Here is an 18,037-nt window from a genome sequence, read left to right on the forward strand (position 1 = left end):
ATCAATTTTCGTACGGTCGAGGTGTTTAAAACGGGCGAAGGTCTAATAAATCTGAGAACGTTGTTTGCCAAATTGCTTCAATAAACTATTAGAACATTTTTGGGTATCTTTTACTGTACATTCAGAATATTGAGTGATTGCGATATTTTTCGTAGGGAATGTACTAAGCTGCTGGTATTTCTTTTTGTAGGGTATGAGGTGAATGTTAGCGGTTTTGGGTGTGCGTGGCGCTTGAGGGGACGCGGGAAGCGATGGAAGGGGAAGCATCGAGCGGCAGTTGTTTGTTGAGAGTGTAAGCGAGAGGTTGTATCAGTTTATGGAATTGACATTGGAACGTATTTGTATTTAAAATTCTTAATTAATCGCCCGATTAATTACCACCGAGTTGATTATTGCTTAAACACTTGTTATATTAATAAACTCGCCAGGTACAGTTATAAGCGTCAGGAGTTCTAAGTGCGTTTCTTTGATAAGTGAGTGTGGATTGCAGTGTAAAAATCGCTAGGGAATATGAGTGGTTTCTGACGTACGATGTACCCAAGTGCAGGAATGAACGCAGCAGCAGCGGCAGCTGTTGCGGCCGCTCGACATCCGGTAAGTTTTCACATTTCCGGTTAAACATTTTCTATTTCAATTATCAAACTACCCCATTAAACTTTATGGAACCCATAATTCATTCGATAGCCTTTTATTGGGTTATCACAAACGAAAATTGTGTGGAAATCGCGCCGTAACCCAATTTAATTTTTACGAATTCGTGTTTCTCGAGCTATTTTTAAACTAACGTACGTGAATTTACTGCCCAAAATAATACGTACGTGTATGCAAACATCAATTTACTTTTAATTACGGTTACTTTTACATTATTAATTACCTGATTTAAAAATAACAGTGGGCGGAGTTGCAATAGCGTGACGCTTTTAATTGGCAATTTAAAAATTATAACTTTAATTAAACGATCAATTCAATTTTATTAAAAACGCTTATTATAAAGTGCTGCTTCGTTGATAAAAAAAAGGACCGGCGAAGCGCCCTGTTTAATTATAAAATTTTGTTATTTATATTTATTGGCATTTTTGTCAAATACAATCAGTTGGGAGTCCCCACACAAAATGGTGTCAAATCGCTTTACTATGGACTTTACCTTATCTACGAGGGCTCTCAACAAATCTACTACACAATTCTGCTCCGCATTTGGGCACACTTTTATAATTTATTATGCAGTAGGTGGACGACTATTTAAGTTTACCACTTGACGCATTTCAATACATTTTTTGGGTAATTAGCGCGGTGTAATTATACCGTGGTAATTAGGGTGCACGGTGCGCGCCTGTACGTCTTTCTGTATTGCAGCTTATAATCACAGGCGGAACTGATTTTTTTGCCCTCAATGTATATTTATGCAATTCAGTCATTTTGTTTTTATTTAATGATTTAATTGGCCATTTATATTCTGTACGAATCAGTGGCGTATTACCACTCGCATGGATGGCTTAAGCGTAACTATCACTATCAATATCAAATTTTCATTCATGTCGATCAATGAAATGATGAAAATTCATGTGCATTGCACCCCTGTCGTTTTCGAAAAATCTTCGAACAATAAAAGTATAAGTACCTATACCTTCCTCCGCATTGAATGAACCAAAGCTCGTCTTCACTATACCTGTATCCTTGCCGGTTATGAAAAAATCACGGCCAATTTTACGAGACAACGGAAAATATTAGCGAAAAGATTTAAAATAAAAATTCCTAAACGATTTGTGTATGTTCTTCACGTCAATCATAATTAATTTCCAATGTAATTATTTTTACTTGCTTTTTAAACTTCAGGAGATCGTCAGAAAGATTTTGAACAAATCCGCAAACGTTTGACGTATTTCTTTAAGATTCAATGCAGCTTAGGCTAGTTCATCTTAAGTATTTTTTACTGGCAGGAAAGTAGTATAATTGATCTACAAAATGTCCTGCTACTATAATTTACACTCCTTTTGAATGTGCTAGAAAGCGAAAAAGAAGTTTAGATAACAAAAAGGGAAACAAAGATGCACTACGAAAAGTGACGCCGTTTTTTCAGTTATTTTGTACATTTTCATTTTCAGTATGAACGTTCGTAGATTTATTTCTCGATTTATTAAGGATCCTCAGATCCTTTATAGTTTTGTATTGTCGTCCGTCCGTCCGTCCGTCCGTGTGCGCTCTAACTCTTTTTAAAAGTGGCCGATTGAGTTGAAATTTGGTGTACGGGTTCTTTGGACATTAAGGACGGCGCTATTGATTTTCAGGAAGCTGGTTCAATAGGAACAAAAGTTATAGGACTTCGAGTGAATCGGGAACAGGAAAAACTACGGGCTCAATATAATAGAAATCAACATATTTCATTCCCTAGGTCATGTATCGGGTTGGGACTTCCGCTAGATTATTCCCTATGACTCTTAGATGTGTAATACTTTAATATAACTCTTCTCTGTGGTATAGGTCGAAAGTTTTAGAGCAAAATGTAGCAAAAATTACACTTTATACATGAATTTAGAGTTTTAAAAGGTTTCAAACGCATTATCTTGATGCAGCAAGAGTACATCACGTGCACATTTGATAACCGCATGTGTGTGATTCAAAAATGTTAAATTATTGCCATATGGGTTTTGATCAAAATAATCAAAATCGTTATTTATGCACCAAGATCGTCGAGAAAAAGACTAGGGGCATTATCTCAATGCTCAAGACATAAATTTGATGCATTTCTGGCGACCACATGGATTTTGATCAAAACATGTCAAAATCGTTATTTATGCACCAAGATCGTTGGGAAAAAGACTAAGAGCATCATCTCAATGACCAAAACATGAATTTGATCTATTTTTGGCGACCACATGAATTTTGATCAAAACATGTCAAAATCGTTATTTATGCACCAAGAACGTTGGGAAAAAGACCAAGAGCATTATCTCAATGATCAAAACATGAATTTGATCTATTTTTGGCGACCACATGGATTTTGATCAAAACAAGATTAAGAGCATTATCTCAATGGCCAAGACATGAATTTGATGTATTTTGTAACATTAAAATAAATTATCGATAAAAGTTATTGTAATACTGAGGATCCTTCGATATTTCGTTGTATCGGTTTATTCGGAATCTTTCTGATGGTGCCCTTCTGAAGCTGGTCGTAATCTTTCGCAACAGGGAAAGGAGATTTGGTACCTTATACAGTATAGATATGATTCTGTTACAGACAAGGGTTTCTCAGAAAGCAGCGTCAATCAAATAAATGTTGAAGATCGTACTATAGGTATCTATATACAAAGAAAGCGGTGTCTTTGATATGATAAATCTTGATTGTTGGTGATCTTAATATAAAAGATCGTAAATAGCTCAAAAATGAGCCAATTTTTGTGCATCTACTGTGCCTCTATTGTGCATTTATGCTCACGGTTTGCGTCTTTTTAGTTTTAGAAAAATTTCGAAAATTCAAATGGGTGTTAAGTGAACTGTTTCATACTGAAACGACGGTATCACATAATACTTCGATTGTGCTTTAATGCTCACAGTCTGTGCCCTTTTGGGTATAAGCGTTAATTTAACCCCATTTTCGAATATTTCTGAGCATACATGCCCAAGTATCAAGTATCAACCAAAAAGGCACAAACCGCGAGTATACAAGTACAATAATAGAACTAAGTATATACCGAGGTACCGGGTGAATCATTAGAACTGATGTCAGTTTGAATTTCGCGCGTACAATTCTAGTGTTTTTTACGGGATAGAATTGGCGATGATATATTTTTAGTTATTTTACTAATTCTTATTAGTCACCAGTGCCGTCGTTATTTCGTTAATTTGTTGTTGTTTTTAATTTACTTTTCCAATCTGTATTATCAAACAGTTCTTTCCAAAACTACGCTGTAAATTCAAGAATTTGATGAAGTAAGTAATTAAATAACGGTTAAATCAGACTAATGTGCATTTGTAGGTTAAAAATCCCCTTCTTGAGGATCTTCCAGTTCTATTGGGAGCAGTTTATGGAAGGAAGAGTATCCCGATGTTATTATTTCTTATAAAGCATTTGCCATTCATAAGAAACGAATCGTTGATAGATTTGAAAACAAGAATTGCATTTGCAAAGAAGAAAAAAAAGGTAATCCATTACTAAGAAACGATGAAGTGGTCGAAGACAAAGAATGGAAGCGAGTTCCAGAAAATCAATCCGTCAGTTAAGTGCCCAAGCTGATAAGCGGTACACGTAGAATGAATATTATACCTACTAACTTTATTTTCGAATTACAGGAGTGTCTATGCAACATGCCAACGAATTTTGCATAAAGATCTACGTATACATACACCCGTACCGGGTTTCTGTTCTACAGCAACTGCACGCTCTTGATTATGAGAATCGACGTAATTATTGTGATTGATTTAATAACAATTTAAATAACGACTTATTTGTAAATTAAAAATAAATTATTACTCCTTGGAGAGTGATTCTACATACACCACTGGAATTAGGCAAATGATAATCTATTATTACCAACCTTTAAAATTTTTTATTTTGCGGGACATTCAAACTGTCATCAGTTCTAATGAATCACCCGGTATATACTTACACTCGCAATTTGTTTTTTGCAAATATGTATCTCCAAAATCAAGAAGGCCCAGACTGTGGGGTATTAAAAGTACAAATAAGCACAATACCCTCACGTCAGTATAAAAAAAATTATCAAAGTCCTCGTGTGAGATCGAAGGGACTTCAGCGCATTTTTGTGTGGCAGATCAGTGTTTTATTAGCCAATATTGACTCCACCATCAATAAGATCTTGCCGAAAGCTACCACGTTCACTTTGTCGGTACCATTTTCTCACTTACCGTGCACTCGCAATTCGCGTTTGAAGTTTTGACTCCACCATCAGTAAGATCTCGTCGGGGGTTACCACATTCCCTTTGTCGATACACAGTTCCGACGTCCCGTTCATTCGTAATTCCCATTTTGGTAGATTTCGCTAAAATCCCGGCATAAAATCGTATTCAACTTTTGGGTACTTCACATAGCTCGACCTTCTATTAGTGACACGAGAAAGAGAGACCGCGATTCGCGCTGTAAGAAACTTTTGGGCGCCCAAAGTCGACTACCCCTCGAAGCGCGCCGCGCAAAAGGTGGTTTATTTCGCCCCTAGGAAAAAAAAAACAAAATTCCGCCACGCAGGAGTTGTGCGCGTTGACAAGATCTTCCCGACGACACCAATTTGAAAACAATCGGAGAAAAACTGTAGAAGAAGATAGATAAAAACTGAAAAATCTCCAGGTTAGTATAATACGCTCGGGGATGGCGTCCAGATGTCGTCGACTCCAAATCTTGTAGCCCCATCCCTAACGTTCTTAATTACACGGCCCCGATAGTTACATGTACACTCCTTGTCTTTTTACAAGCGTTTTTCTACGGGCGCGCATTTACTGCCAGCCAGCCAGCCAGCCAGCCAGCCAAAGTGAGATTAAAAGCTACTTTTTACAAAAAAAATTTTTGCAAAAATGCGCTAAAAAGGACGAACCGCGAGTAAAAAAATTGGTACATTGTTACGGTAATGGGGGTTAAGTGAAGTGAATTTCGCTCGGAATTTCCGCAATCGGTAAAACTCCTATATTCTTTTGCCACATCCGATCCGCCTCAATGTGGCTTCTTTCACTTCTTCATTCACACTTGAGCCTTGAGCTACCTACCAATACTACCTACCTACATCCAGACGTTCCGTTTTCCCTTTGCGAGTGTGCTCCTCTGACGTTCTCGAAATATGAAAATTTGTGATCGATGTCGATAAGGGATCGAGGAGAAGAACTGTAGATGGTAGAAATCTTCCTTTACGCTCGCCTTTACGTTTTTCATTTTCAGTAGCATACCACATATGACCTGTTTTTAGCTCCCCCCTGCCCCTACAATTACCTACACAACTACACATGCAAATGCAAACTGTAGGTAGAGATACATATATGCTTTTAAAAAAAACCTATCTACGAGGGGTGGAACCTCAGCTGGGACACTGAAGGATTGATACCCTTATTTATAAAAAATACACTGGGTATATACGTAAATATTTCATGTGTATTTACAGACTACAGTTATTTAGAATATTACGTATGTGTATGCACATCGGTATTACATTTTTAAACAAATTTATTTCATTTAGTATGTTATGGAATACAAAATAATGTAGTAGGTACTTACACAACTTGAAGTTCTTTCAGGTCGAATGTATTGGTTTTTGCCATTTTATCGAAGACGCTTGATGGCTGGCTTGATGGTAGACAAAACTTGGTTGTAAAAAGTGGAAAGTTTCTGTTTAGAAGCAAAATAACATCGCAATTGCTCGTGAAATTGGCTATTGTATTGTAGGTAGAATAAGGAGGTACTAGGTACAGAATGTCCCATTTTCGATACTTAATTTGTAACATGTTGATGCTATCAAAAAGTTATATAGGCTGTTATGTGCTCTTTTCGGTCAAACTTAAAAAATCAAAATTTGAAAACTTGCACTCTGACATCCGGGGGGAAAGCACAAATTGTCGATTTCAGAATGGCCCTATATTTTCTTAGTTACAAAATATACATTTATGATTGTTGAATAATCCACCGTTTTCAAAATAAGTATGCTGGGTCAGGTAAAAATGTTATCGGACCTAACCTATTTTTTTTGTAGAACATCATTTATAATTTATTCTAAAAAGGTAGCATATTAACTTCTCTTTCAAAAATATAGTAAAAAATTTAAAAAAATTCAATATTGGTTCAAAAAGATTCAAGATTTTTTTAATTTTTAAAAAACCATTTTTTAAATCTTTTTGAATTTTTTGAAGTATTTATATTTTTTTTAAAACATCCCGATTGTGTTATATTTTTGAAAAGAGAATTTAATATGCTATCTTATAAGATTAAAATACACAGCGTATTCTATTTAATAAAATGAAGTTATGTCCGGTAACTTTTTTAGTTGACCCGGTATAATTTCTGATAGAGATAGATATGCGAGTTATACATTATTTGATCAGAGTTCAGTACGCGGTACCTTATTTTGCGATACATAAATAACACCCTGGCCCTCAAAATCTATCCATAATATTATTCTGAATTGCTGTGTGAATTTTGACAAATTGTGTAGCTTGCAGTATTTCCAGACAGGTCAAAAATCAAACTAGTTGAAAATTATTGCTTTCATGCTATTTGAGAATATAATTCCCGCCATACCAATTAACTTGCTTACCGAAAAGAAACCCAGGTAAAAAAATCTGAGTTTATTAAAAAAAAAAATAAAATAAATCAAGCGAATTATTTGTTTCTTCCATTTTAGGCGATTTTTTGTTGTTTATTGTACATGTTAAACCACAAACCACCATACCCAACGTGTATGTAGGAAGGTTGTTACATTTAACTAAATTCATGTCTCGCGTGCGAGCTACATGTTTATTGCAAATTTATTCTCAGATGTCGGTCGAGAATGGTTGACGGCGACGACGGTGATAATTTTAGCATTCTAATAAGTTGGCACTACTAGGTCGATGACTCATCAGAAACAACACGTATTAATTGCATTATGGGCACGTTAACTGCTTTAGCGTGTCTCTTATTTGGAGGAGAGCTCTGTACCGTTATAATTGGGCGTATTTCGTGACATTTTCTTGATTATTAATGGTAATAATCTTAGAGATTTCGGATGGTGATGCACTCGTGTTGATTAAAATCTCTCGCGTCAACTTAGCGTTTGATTTTTTGGTCGCAGGAAAGAAGAAAACGATATGGAGTGTCTACCTACTTCCAAGTTAATATATTGACTTATATTGTTTACAGTGTTTGCATTTACTGAAACTTAACAGACGGAGATGAGTATGGGCTAAAGTACAAATATTGACAAGCCTTTTATCTTTGTTTATTTAGGCATTGATTTTTATATGTCGTAATCGTGCTTGTTTTTTTCTTTTTTTTCCACTACAAATTATGAGTTCATCAAAGAGTAGAGAGATATAAAAGTAATAAAGCATTTCAAAATACTCTCGACATTCGTTACGTCTGCATTAATGATCAGACGTTTCACTTCTCGAGTGGTATCTTTAGATGAGCTTCAAGCAACTTTAAAGTACTGCATCAGCGTCACGTATTTCATGCTTGAATTGTCATTTTGAATATTCCACGTTTCCAGTATAACATTGCAATTATGACATTTGCTAAGGATGAATTTGCTTTTCGCTCTTCAATTACATTAGAGAACAATGCGATCTTTACTTTGAAGAGATCACTCCAAAAACATCGATTAGTCAATGAAAAGGGAACGTAATTACAGGAAATGGGATCGCGCAACAATTTATGAGGGTTTTTTGATGTTAATAAGTTACACGTATCGACGACCTCGTCAATGTAATTATAAATAACGCTATAAAAGTGGGTAATGATAGAGCGTACTTAATTCCCGGAACGAGAACAGATGTTAAATGAATAATGCATGATTCCGAGGTAATTACCTTTCTATTAATGAGAACAGTTACAGACTACGTGTGTTAACTTGCTTAAAACATTATTAATTCTTTATATTGATTTTTTAACGTCTTTAAATCGTTAACTCGAACATCTGCAAACCAAATTAGTCAATTCACTAGCAAATATCTACCTAATAAAACGAGCAGGTACTTTTTAAAAATATTTTTATTGAATTTTTATGTGCTCATCTTGGGTGGGCCAAATAAGTTTCATGCGAGGTTTCATGCTTCGCTTGGTTTTTCTTTACTAATTTGGGAATATGAGATTTATAGTTGTAGATTGTTTGAAATTTTCAATTCTTCATTTGGGTGTATTTTTTTAGCTACAATGTTATTCAATCTCCAATCTGTTGCTGAACAGAAATCTTACTATAATAATGTATATTATATAGTTATCACTTTTTGGTTGGGTGGATGGGATGGAAGTGCACAGAACAAGTTTTTTAGAGCATCACAAAAACGTTGATTTTGTGGTCGCTTTTGCGGCCATAAAGTTTCACTTTATTGTACGCTTCTGTCAAACTGTACTTATTTGAAACTGTAATCTGTTTGATAGAAAGCGTCTATCTGGTCTGTCCCCATCAAGGATTGGTCCATCCACGTGCGTTTTTTCATTTTCAGACTTGTACGAATGTTTCACACTATTTTGCGCAATCACAATGTTCACATTTAAAATTATAGTTTGACGTTTCAATCTTTGCTGCTTGCAGAGACCTTTTTGAAGTGTAGAACCAAAACATGAGGAAGATGTTGTTGCTTACATTATTATACGAAAAATCACCAGCAATTAACCGAGAACACAAGTAGCTACCTATACCTACCATCAAAGTAGGTAATCAGGTTTCTAATAATTGTACGTTAACTATAAGGTCTTGGAAGCCAGAGTTACGAAGGACCTATTGCATTTGACATTATTAAAATCTTGTGCAACCGAGGAAGTTGCGATTGTACTTTTACTCTCAAACGCAGCTTCCAAAATTTCATTTGGGGTATCTGAACTGTCGCTATCACCCATTTTGATACGCACAAAACACACGCAAAGATGCTAATTATAATTACATATGACAGGAAATGCTTTGTTTTTAATTGTCTAAGATAACTATGATTTTCAGAAAAAATATGTTTATGAGCAAATTTTTGAATTCTTTTTTTATGATCCCCTAAAAAATGTTGTGTGCACCTTGGCCAAAAGTGATTTGTTTGGCCTCATCTGAATTGCGGCCTCGGCTACCGCCTCGGCCACAGACAGCAGCTTCGGCCAAAAAAGATCACTTTTACGGCCTTGGTACACAAATAACTATTTTTTCTCCAACCACCTGAATAAGACGCTATTTTGTGACAGTGTTCGGTACCTAAAATTGACGTTTTGCGGATTAATCGCTTTCACCATGGCAACTGTACAAAAAGTGGATACTTTTGGTCCTAGTACCAAAAAGAAATTGACCTTGAAAGTTGGCCAATTAAAAAATTACAATCACGGAGATATGTCACATTGAGATCGTTTTACATTGCAGGTTGTAAGATATTTCTATACATACAAATCAAATATTTTTGCATATTCAATGCAAATAATGCTGTTACCTATACGTATGTACATGTATTGAAAATGATTTACGCTCGCTATTTTTATTTAAACCATGTGTAACGTAATTTACATATTCCGTGAACGTAATTTTAATACGTAGACAACCCGCCGTCGCGCGTAACGCCATCTACTTCAGACCCATTGCACTATTATCTGTCATTTTGAATTCAAAATTTGAAAAAGTTAATTGCAATTAATTTTAATTAAAAAACTGTACGGTAAGTTTTTTATTTCAATACAAAATATAACAATATTAATTGTGTATACAATAAAATGACTGAAACTGATAGCGACATGGATTGCACTCCGTCAGAGATTATAGAAACGGCAGAACATGCTACCTCAAGATTTGCTCCCTACAAAGTCGCGAGAGGTGAGAAGTAAGAGGTAAAAACGAATAGGTTATAAGTTAACCTAAAAACTAGAGTGGCATGACACGTGAGGACAAGAAAGCAGAAGTTCTTATACTATAGTAGTGAAACTGTAACTGAATCTAAATTGGAATATAATTTGAAGTAAAGGGGGTTGGAGAAAAAATTTTATGTTTTATTCGTACAAAAAATGCGTTTTCGGGACTCGGAAGGTTGCTGGACTCCGCTAGCGCGTCGTCCAGCAACTATCTTCCTCGTCCCGAAAACTGACATTTTTTGTACTAATGAAACAAATAACTATTCTACGAAGTTTTTTAATTTACAGCAGAATGGCTTACTTTTCTGTATGGTTCTCAAATTGTATTTTGGAATGTTTCGACGAAGCTTTTTCTGATCAGAGACTTGTTTCTGTTTCTGATATGGAAATAATTCGTGTACTTCCAATTTTTTCGGGAATGAATACACAAATAACTATTTTCTACGAAGTTTTTTAATTTACAGCAGAATGGCTTACTTTTCTGTATGGTTCTCAAATTGTATTTTGGAATGTTTCGACGAAGCTTTTTCTGATCAGAGACTTGTTTCTGTTTCTGATATGGAAATAATTCGTGTACTTCCAATTTTTTCGGTTTCCTCATGATCTCGCTCATGAGTGACAAAGTCCCGAGCGATTTCGATGCCGCCGAGGGGGGGGGGGGGGGAGGTTGAAGGCACAATTTTCTTTACCAAAATCGAAAGCTCACTTAAAGAAGAAGAGAATATAGTAGAGTGATTGTTACTTCTATTTTAAATTGACGAACACAAGAAATGCATTAAGTTATTCTGTGGACCGTACAAGTAGTTGCAGGTTAGCCGCCATGATACAGCAATGGAGAGAAATTGGAACATATTAAAGAGAAATGACCTACAGGACGCTTCCTCTACACCAAGTCCTGTCAGTATGTATGTTCAGGATATGGAGAGGTTATTATCAACAATGACACCTGAGCAAATTCACCACCAGCGGCTACTTTACAATTAGGCGCTCGAATCGCTTTTGGTTAAGCGTCTTTACGAGGTCAGTGGCAAACATGAAGCCTCACAGCAGCTTCCTTCCACCAACATAAGGCGCAGCATCGCCGGTGTACATACCACCAAGTGCGCGAGTGGCTTGGGAATGAGCTCCATCCACAAAAGTAGAAATGGAAACCGGAAGGAGGCACCCATTTTCCAATTACTACAGAAGGTTTTACTGAAAACAATATTTTGCCGCTGCACCAAGAATTGTGTAAGTGCCAATTGTGGATGCCGAAAGTCAATGCTTTACTAAATAACAAAGTACCTCTTATAAAAGGATGTTTGATGAAAAACGAAAAAATGGACTTTTTTAGAGCGTGTAGTAAAAACGGTCGGTAATTCGAGTGGTAAGAATAAAAGTTGTAGAGAATTTAATCAACTTTCATTTAATATAAGAACATTTTCCCCTATGATGAACCGTTGTCAATATACAGGCGGACAACTCAAAAATTGTACCTCCCCGCCCTACTCCTTTATTATTTATTTATTTTGCCTTTATTTTTGAGTGGGCGGGGTTTCAGCCAAGGCTGCTCTACCAACCCGACCCACTATGCATTTACAAATATCCATGCCCGAACCCGGATTCGAACCAGGGACCCTAGCACCACAGTTCAGCTTTAACTGAACTGCGCCACACAGGCCGGCTTTCACGCTGCGCGCCACCAAGGCAACAGGATGTAATGTATGTTTACTACCAAAGCACTCTGAACAAGTTTCTCAAAAAACGCTGCTCCATGCTCACACATGCTAGACCTGCTTCATTGACTGGACTATCGTCCATACCGGAAACTCAGGGGGTGGAGAAATGGGTAGATCTTTAGTTTGATGATATTTGCTTCGGTTTTTAACTCGGTTTTTAACGAGGTTTTTAACTTATATTGTCAGGTGGAAAACCTGCCCTTTACGATATTATATGATCTATTGCAACCCCTCAGGAGGTTTTCAAGATCTGGACTATACGAAATAGCTAACAACTCCTTGCTCCTAAGTATAACCAGAATGTGACAAAATCGTTGTTTGTGACTTCGTTAGGAACACTGTAAACCCCTTAGCTGGATGACCAAGAACTGAATTTCACGAGAAATTTGATGATTTTTTGTTGACACATATTTTTCATTATCATTCATTTTGACTACCAGCTGTCTGTCTAAATGGTCACCTACTTAACGAATTTTGCGGAAAGGATGACAGGCAGGCCTCTCTCTATCTCATGCAATAGTGTGAACATGGTCATTCCATTAAAAAAAACTGAGTTTTTAGTATTTGAAGTTTCTTAAATTTGGATTTCCTTAGGTGCGGTTGTACGCAACTTAACTTTTTTTAAGTACACTAAAACAAGTAACAGTAACAGTAACTCCTAAATACAAATTTTTAAAAACCTACTTATTTTACTTTCCCAGAAACGTTTAACTAAAGCTCCCAAAAAAACACCCTGTATAACTATCCCATTCGATCTGGAACACTGTATGGTGATTTACGCATCAATTTGGATGGAAAAAGCAGTTTTGATCGTTGCTTAATTACTTAAAGGTGTTTTATTTACTACGTTTTAATTTCCCCAAGAAATTCAACGTGAGTTTCAACTAATCCTCAAAAGAGCTGTATTTTTTATGAAATTTGTTAAAGACATTTTAACAAAAATACTAAATGATTAATAGGAAAAAGATGTATTCTTTTATTTGAAAAATACAAAAAAAAAACATTTGGAATGGGAGGATTAGGTAAATAACAAAATAAACGGTGTATGTTTATTTACCTCGATATTTATTTAATAATAAAAATTTAGATTATTATTACAGTGAAATAGAAATTGCTATCTAAATATTATGGAGGTAAAAACCCTTTCAAAAAGAACTTTCTTTTCAGGTTGAAATTCATCAAATGTTTCTTTAAAAAAAAGGCCGATCCAAATTTCATGTTCAACCAATTTTTCGTTGGCAGCCTGAACAGTCATAATTATTAGAGTGACCTTATACACATAAACTACATTTTGTTGATTGTTGATTTTGTTTTCATTTTAGAAACTAATGGTCGATTCGTTATGTAATTCATGTTACTGTGTGTGTAATTTTGCCATAATGGTAGAATATACCGCTTAGTTTGCAAAGTAAAAACTCAAGAAAGCAAGGGGGGGAGGTGATGCAACTCAAGAAAGCAAGGGGGGAGGTGATGCATCCTGGAAAATATTGTACTTTTGTAAGGACAGCTTCTGATTGATGTGCAATAAACGAGGCAATCTCGGAGGAAATAAGAAATAAATGTATATGTTTTGGTCTTTATCGACCATCTTGCAGTTCCAATATCAACGCCGAGATCAACGCTTAAATGAACGTTTTTAATTTGGCATTAGTTACAAATAAATCGTTCAGCTCTACTAATATTAAAAAATGAGAAACAAAACGTCAAGCAGCTTCAAAATTCAAACTCTGGTAACAAGGTGATTGTCACGTTAAAGATGTCACTACAAACTTCGGTTAGTCCCCCATTATTGTCACCATAAATAACATGCATGGGTGTTATTTCTTAATTAAAACAATTTAGCCTATTCTGTCTGTACTTGGGTATGATGGGCGGCACCCCCACGCAATGTACGTCAAACAAACACAAACTTTATTTTCGTATTTGAAATGTTTGGCAAGAATGTAGAGAAGTTAACTCCATAAATTAGCGAGTAATGATTCTGTGGTCAGTTATTATCGCCATTATTGTTTGTAAGCTTATTATTTTCAACAAATGAAGTCACCCGCGTGTTAATGTCTCATGTACTGATCTGGGGCTGTTTTTTAACCCAAACTATTTATTTTAGTTTAGCGTGCCTGATTTTAGTATTTCAATTTCTGATGTTATCCATTTTTTGCATTCCCCCTTAAGAGTCTTCTGTACCCACTGCATCCAATGTAAATTTCCATAAGAGCGCCCGCCATAAAAACAATATTTGTTTTTCCAAAAACAATTTTTTTTAAGAACTTTTTTATAAATTTAGACCTTTATCTACAAAATGTTCGGACTATTTTTTTTTTAAGTTTATAGTAACTTAATGCCGAGTGTTTAAAGATTAGATGTTTCGCACCGATTATTGCGCTAATCTGTTTTATTTTTTTACTCTCGATCAAGATGATTTATGGAAAAAGTAAACCGACAGTTTTTTAGATAAGTTACTTCTAAACATGACCCCAAAAAATGAAATCATAATTTTTGTAAATAAAGTCTGTATCTTGGCGGGCGTTAAATCAACAATTTGAGTGTAACAAGTGGCGCCGCTGCACAGTGTCGGTGGGAACTAACTAAGGACCAACCGACCAAGACAGGAGTTGACAAAGCAAGAATATCATCTTATCTCTTGCAGCTATAATCATCTACACACTATAATGTAAAAAAGTTGCGCTTAGGTAAAGAAGACTCTTAAAATAGAGAAACTAAACGGATAGGAGGTAATTTTTCTTAATAGCGAAAAGTTCAGGGGTTGCAAAAATAGGTACGTATAGGGTACGTAGTTATGTTCAATGCCATTGAAATTAACAGGTGTCTGGTGTCTTGTCTGCATGGTGCATATCTTCTGTTTCGTTCCTTGTAATCAGAAGAAATTGCAATTGCTGGAGTCTGCTCTGAATTCCTTTTTTTTCAGTAAGAGATTATTATGAATCTTGATCTCAGCAAAGATATACTTCTTATATATAAACGATTAAAAACGCATCCCTCGACATATTTATGGATGAGCGCCTTAAAAATAAAACTTGCTGAAGCGTGATGAAGTGCACTTAACAATGCACTTGCCAGTCGCTTGTTATCCACGTTTTAAATTACAGACGCGTTAAACTGATAAATACAAGTACAACTCATTCGGCAGGAAATAATTATTACAGCAAGATCGGCATTACCTGAGTAAAAAACTAAGAAATTGTAACTTAATTCAAGAAGCAAAACTTTGGAAATATGTAACCGTTCCTCTTCGAGTTCAGTGGCATTAGCAGTCCGTGGGCCTTTTTTTAAGTCACTGTTTACAACAATGTTAGGTTAAAGAAGTTGACGTGTATCACAAGATAATGTGGCCGATAATTTATAATGATACAAAGATATATTCTTGTATCGCAGTGTGCTGCAATGTCCACTAACTTACAAAACCCGTTTAGAACTCGGTGGCTTGATTAAAAAAAACGTGCTTATCTTAATATGTTAAACAGCTTCGGAATTTTTATGTAATGTGATTGAAAACCACTAACTGGTAAATGTTCTAAACGATCTAAAAGGTCATAAAAACTTGTTCGTTAATTTGGCGAGTTTGTTTAATCGAGAATTTAACGACTGTTGGTGTTTTTATCTTTATAGGAATTTTATGGGTATGCGGCTTAATCCAGGGGGAGAGGTGATAAAAATTTTTATTACGTTTATGGCCCCTCGAAATTAAATAAATTTAAATCACCCATTCAAGAATTTTGGAGTCATTATTCTGAAATGTTTAATTTGTGACTTGAGGATTTTAATAAAAAATTCTACAAATTCCATCAATTTCCTTATAAAGCGGCCAGTATTAAATCGATTAGTTTGTTTTCCAAAGATGCGTTGAGATATGAACGTAAGTAGCCCGTTGGTAGGTTAGACAATTAATTTTAAGTGGGACTCCTACCCTATATACTTTCTGAGCATAAGATAACGTAATATCCCCAACACCTAAGTTTTTAATGGGTTTTAGTATAAAAAAATAAATTTGAAAGTACATACATTGACGGTTTTAAGCTCGATTTAAGTTTGATGAAAAAAAGGATAACGTTACTTTACGAGAGGCGTTGTGTAGTCTACACGTGGGGAACTGAATAGGGTCATTAAGAACATTAATTAAATGACCATCTTTTGACCTGGTCAATGGTCATCGTCGCTTATATTCTACGACTAAATCGACGTTAGGGGAGGAATTCTGCCAATACAAGGTAACTTGTAGAAGACGAACAATTGAGGTGCTGGTGATAGGATTTACATGATCATTGGAAACAAGTGAATAAAGAATAACCAAAATTGATAAACTTTTTTCTGACTGGCTGACAGGAAATGCGGGCCCGTAGAAGAACACTTGTAGAAAGACTAGTAGTGTACATAACGAGACCGTGTAATTAACTTTAGGGACAGGGCTACATGATGTGGGGTCTGCGACATCTGGGCGCCATCTCCGAGTGTCTTATACTAACGTGGTGATTTTTCAGTTTTTTCCTAACTTCTACGGTTTGGAGCGATTGTCTTCAAATTGGTGTCGTTGGAAAGATCTTGTAAACGCGAGTGACATAATTTTGTTTTTTTTTTCTTCAGGGGCGAATTAAACCACCATTTGCAAGGCGCGCGTCTGTGTGAGGTGGTCGACTTTGGGCGCTCAAAAGTTTTTTAGAGCTCCAATCGCGGTCTCTCTTTCACGTGTCGCCATTACTGCTACCAGATATTTAAACGACATGACCTTTGCGATGGAGTGTGTTTTATTGTCGTACTAACCCTGTTATTTACATCTCTGAAAATTTTCAGATATTTGTATGGTCTGTTTCTGGCTCTCGGCGGCTTTAGAACGTCGTGAAGACGCATTGACGACTCTTGCTCTGTCGAAGTAAATAAAAATAATCTAGAACAACCACCAAAAAATATAATCTTTAATTCTTAATAAATTGCACTAAAGATGGCTTGACCAGGCCAGAAGGATTGCATAAATAATAATGCATTCACACAAAAAGTGATAAGCAATCTGAACTTTCCACAAAAATTAGGGCAATTGCCAACAAATTACTAAAAGCAACAAAAACTAAAATTAAAAAAAAAGTATTGGGATTACTTAAAAGTGACTGGGATTTTATTACAATAAATTATTGAAAGTCCAATATAAAATGCTTCTAACAGTATCGCGAAGACGTCAGTAAGTACGAGAATTAGGGAAACAGAACTTGATTCTTAATCGCATTTTATTTCAGAGGTTGTCTGTCTCATTGCCAACTTGCTACAGTAACCAAACTGTCTGAAGATCGGGATTGAGTTGATGAAAACACATATTGATACTGTAAGAAATGATAAACAGATTGACCAAAGTGAAAATGTTTGCTGAGAGCTTCCTCTTTTATCTTTATACATTTAATTGATTATAACATCAAAGAATTGCGTTACATAAATATTTCCAAATTTAATGCGTCTTGGGAAAATTTCATCGCGTAGGTAATAAAGAAATTGCTAAACGTTACTTTTGATCGTTGACTTTGCCGCCAATGATAATAATGCCCGATTTATTTATGATCGGCTAATTAAATCTTCGTATGAATTTTAGATTATGAAGATAATTACCGAAATCCCACAGCACAGCAGAAAGGATAATAAATATTCGGAAATTTTTATAATTTACATAATTAGCTACCTAAACCATTATATCTACAATGTGTTGTAGAGAGAAAAATAAGTTTACCGCTGGTGTCCAACCGTGACTCATTTTTTAGAATTTCGCACGGAGCATTAAAACGTTTTGGTTAATTGCCAGTAAGTAATTGTA

At 35.6% G+C, this 18,037-nt stretch overlaps 1 protein-coding gene across 1 annotated transcript in view; it reads left to right on the forward strand.

The window, feature by feature from the left end:
• Window positions 1-258: 258 nt before the first annotated feature.
• Window positions 259-18,037, forward strand: part of LOC116167571 (transducin-like enhancer protein 4) — a 91,102-nt gene continuing 73,323 nt past the window's right edge. The window contains exon 1 of the mRNA XM_031482961.1: window positions 259-594. Within this exon, the coding sequence (XP_031338821.1) occupies window positions 532-594 (63 nt within the window). The 5' untranslated portion in view covers window positions 259-531. The remainder of the gene's footprint in view (window positions 595-18,037) is intronic.

Source organism: Photinus pyralis, unplaced genomic scaffold (genome assembly GCF_008802855.1).
Source record: "Photinus pyralis isolate 1611_PpyrPB1 unplaced genomic scaffold, Ppyr1.3 Ppyr1.4_LG4, whole genome shotgun sequence".
In the NCBI taxonomy this organism is placed as follows: domain Eukaryota; kingdom Metazoa; phylum Arthropoda; class Insecta; order Coleoptera; family Lampyridae; genus Photinus; species Photinus pyralis.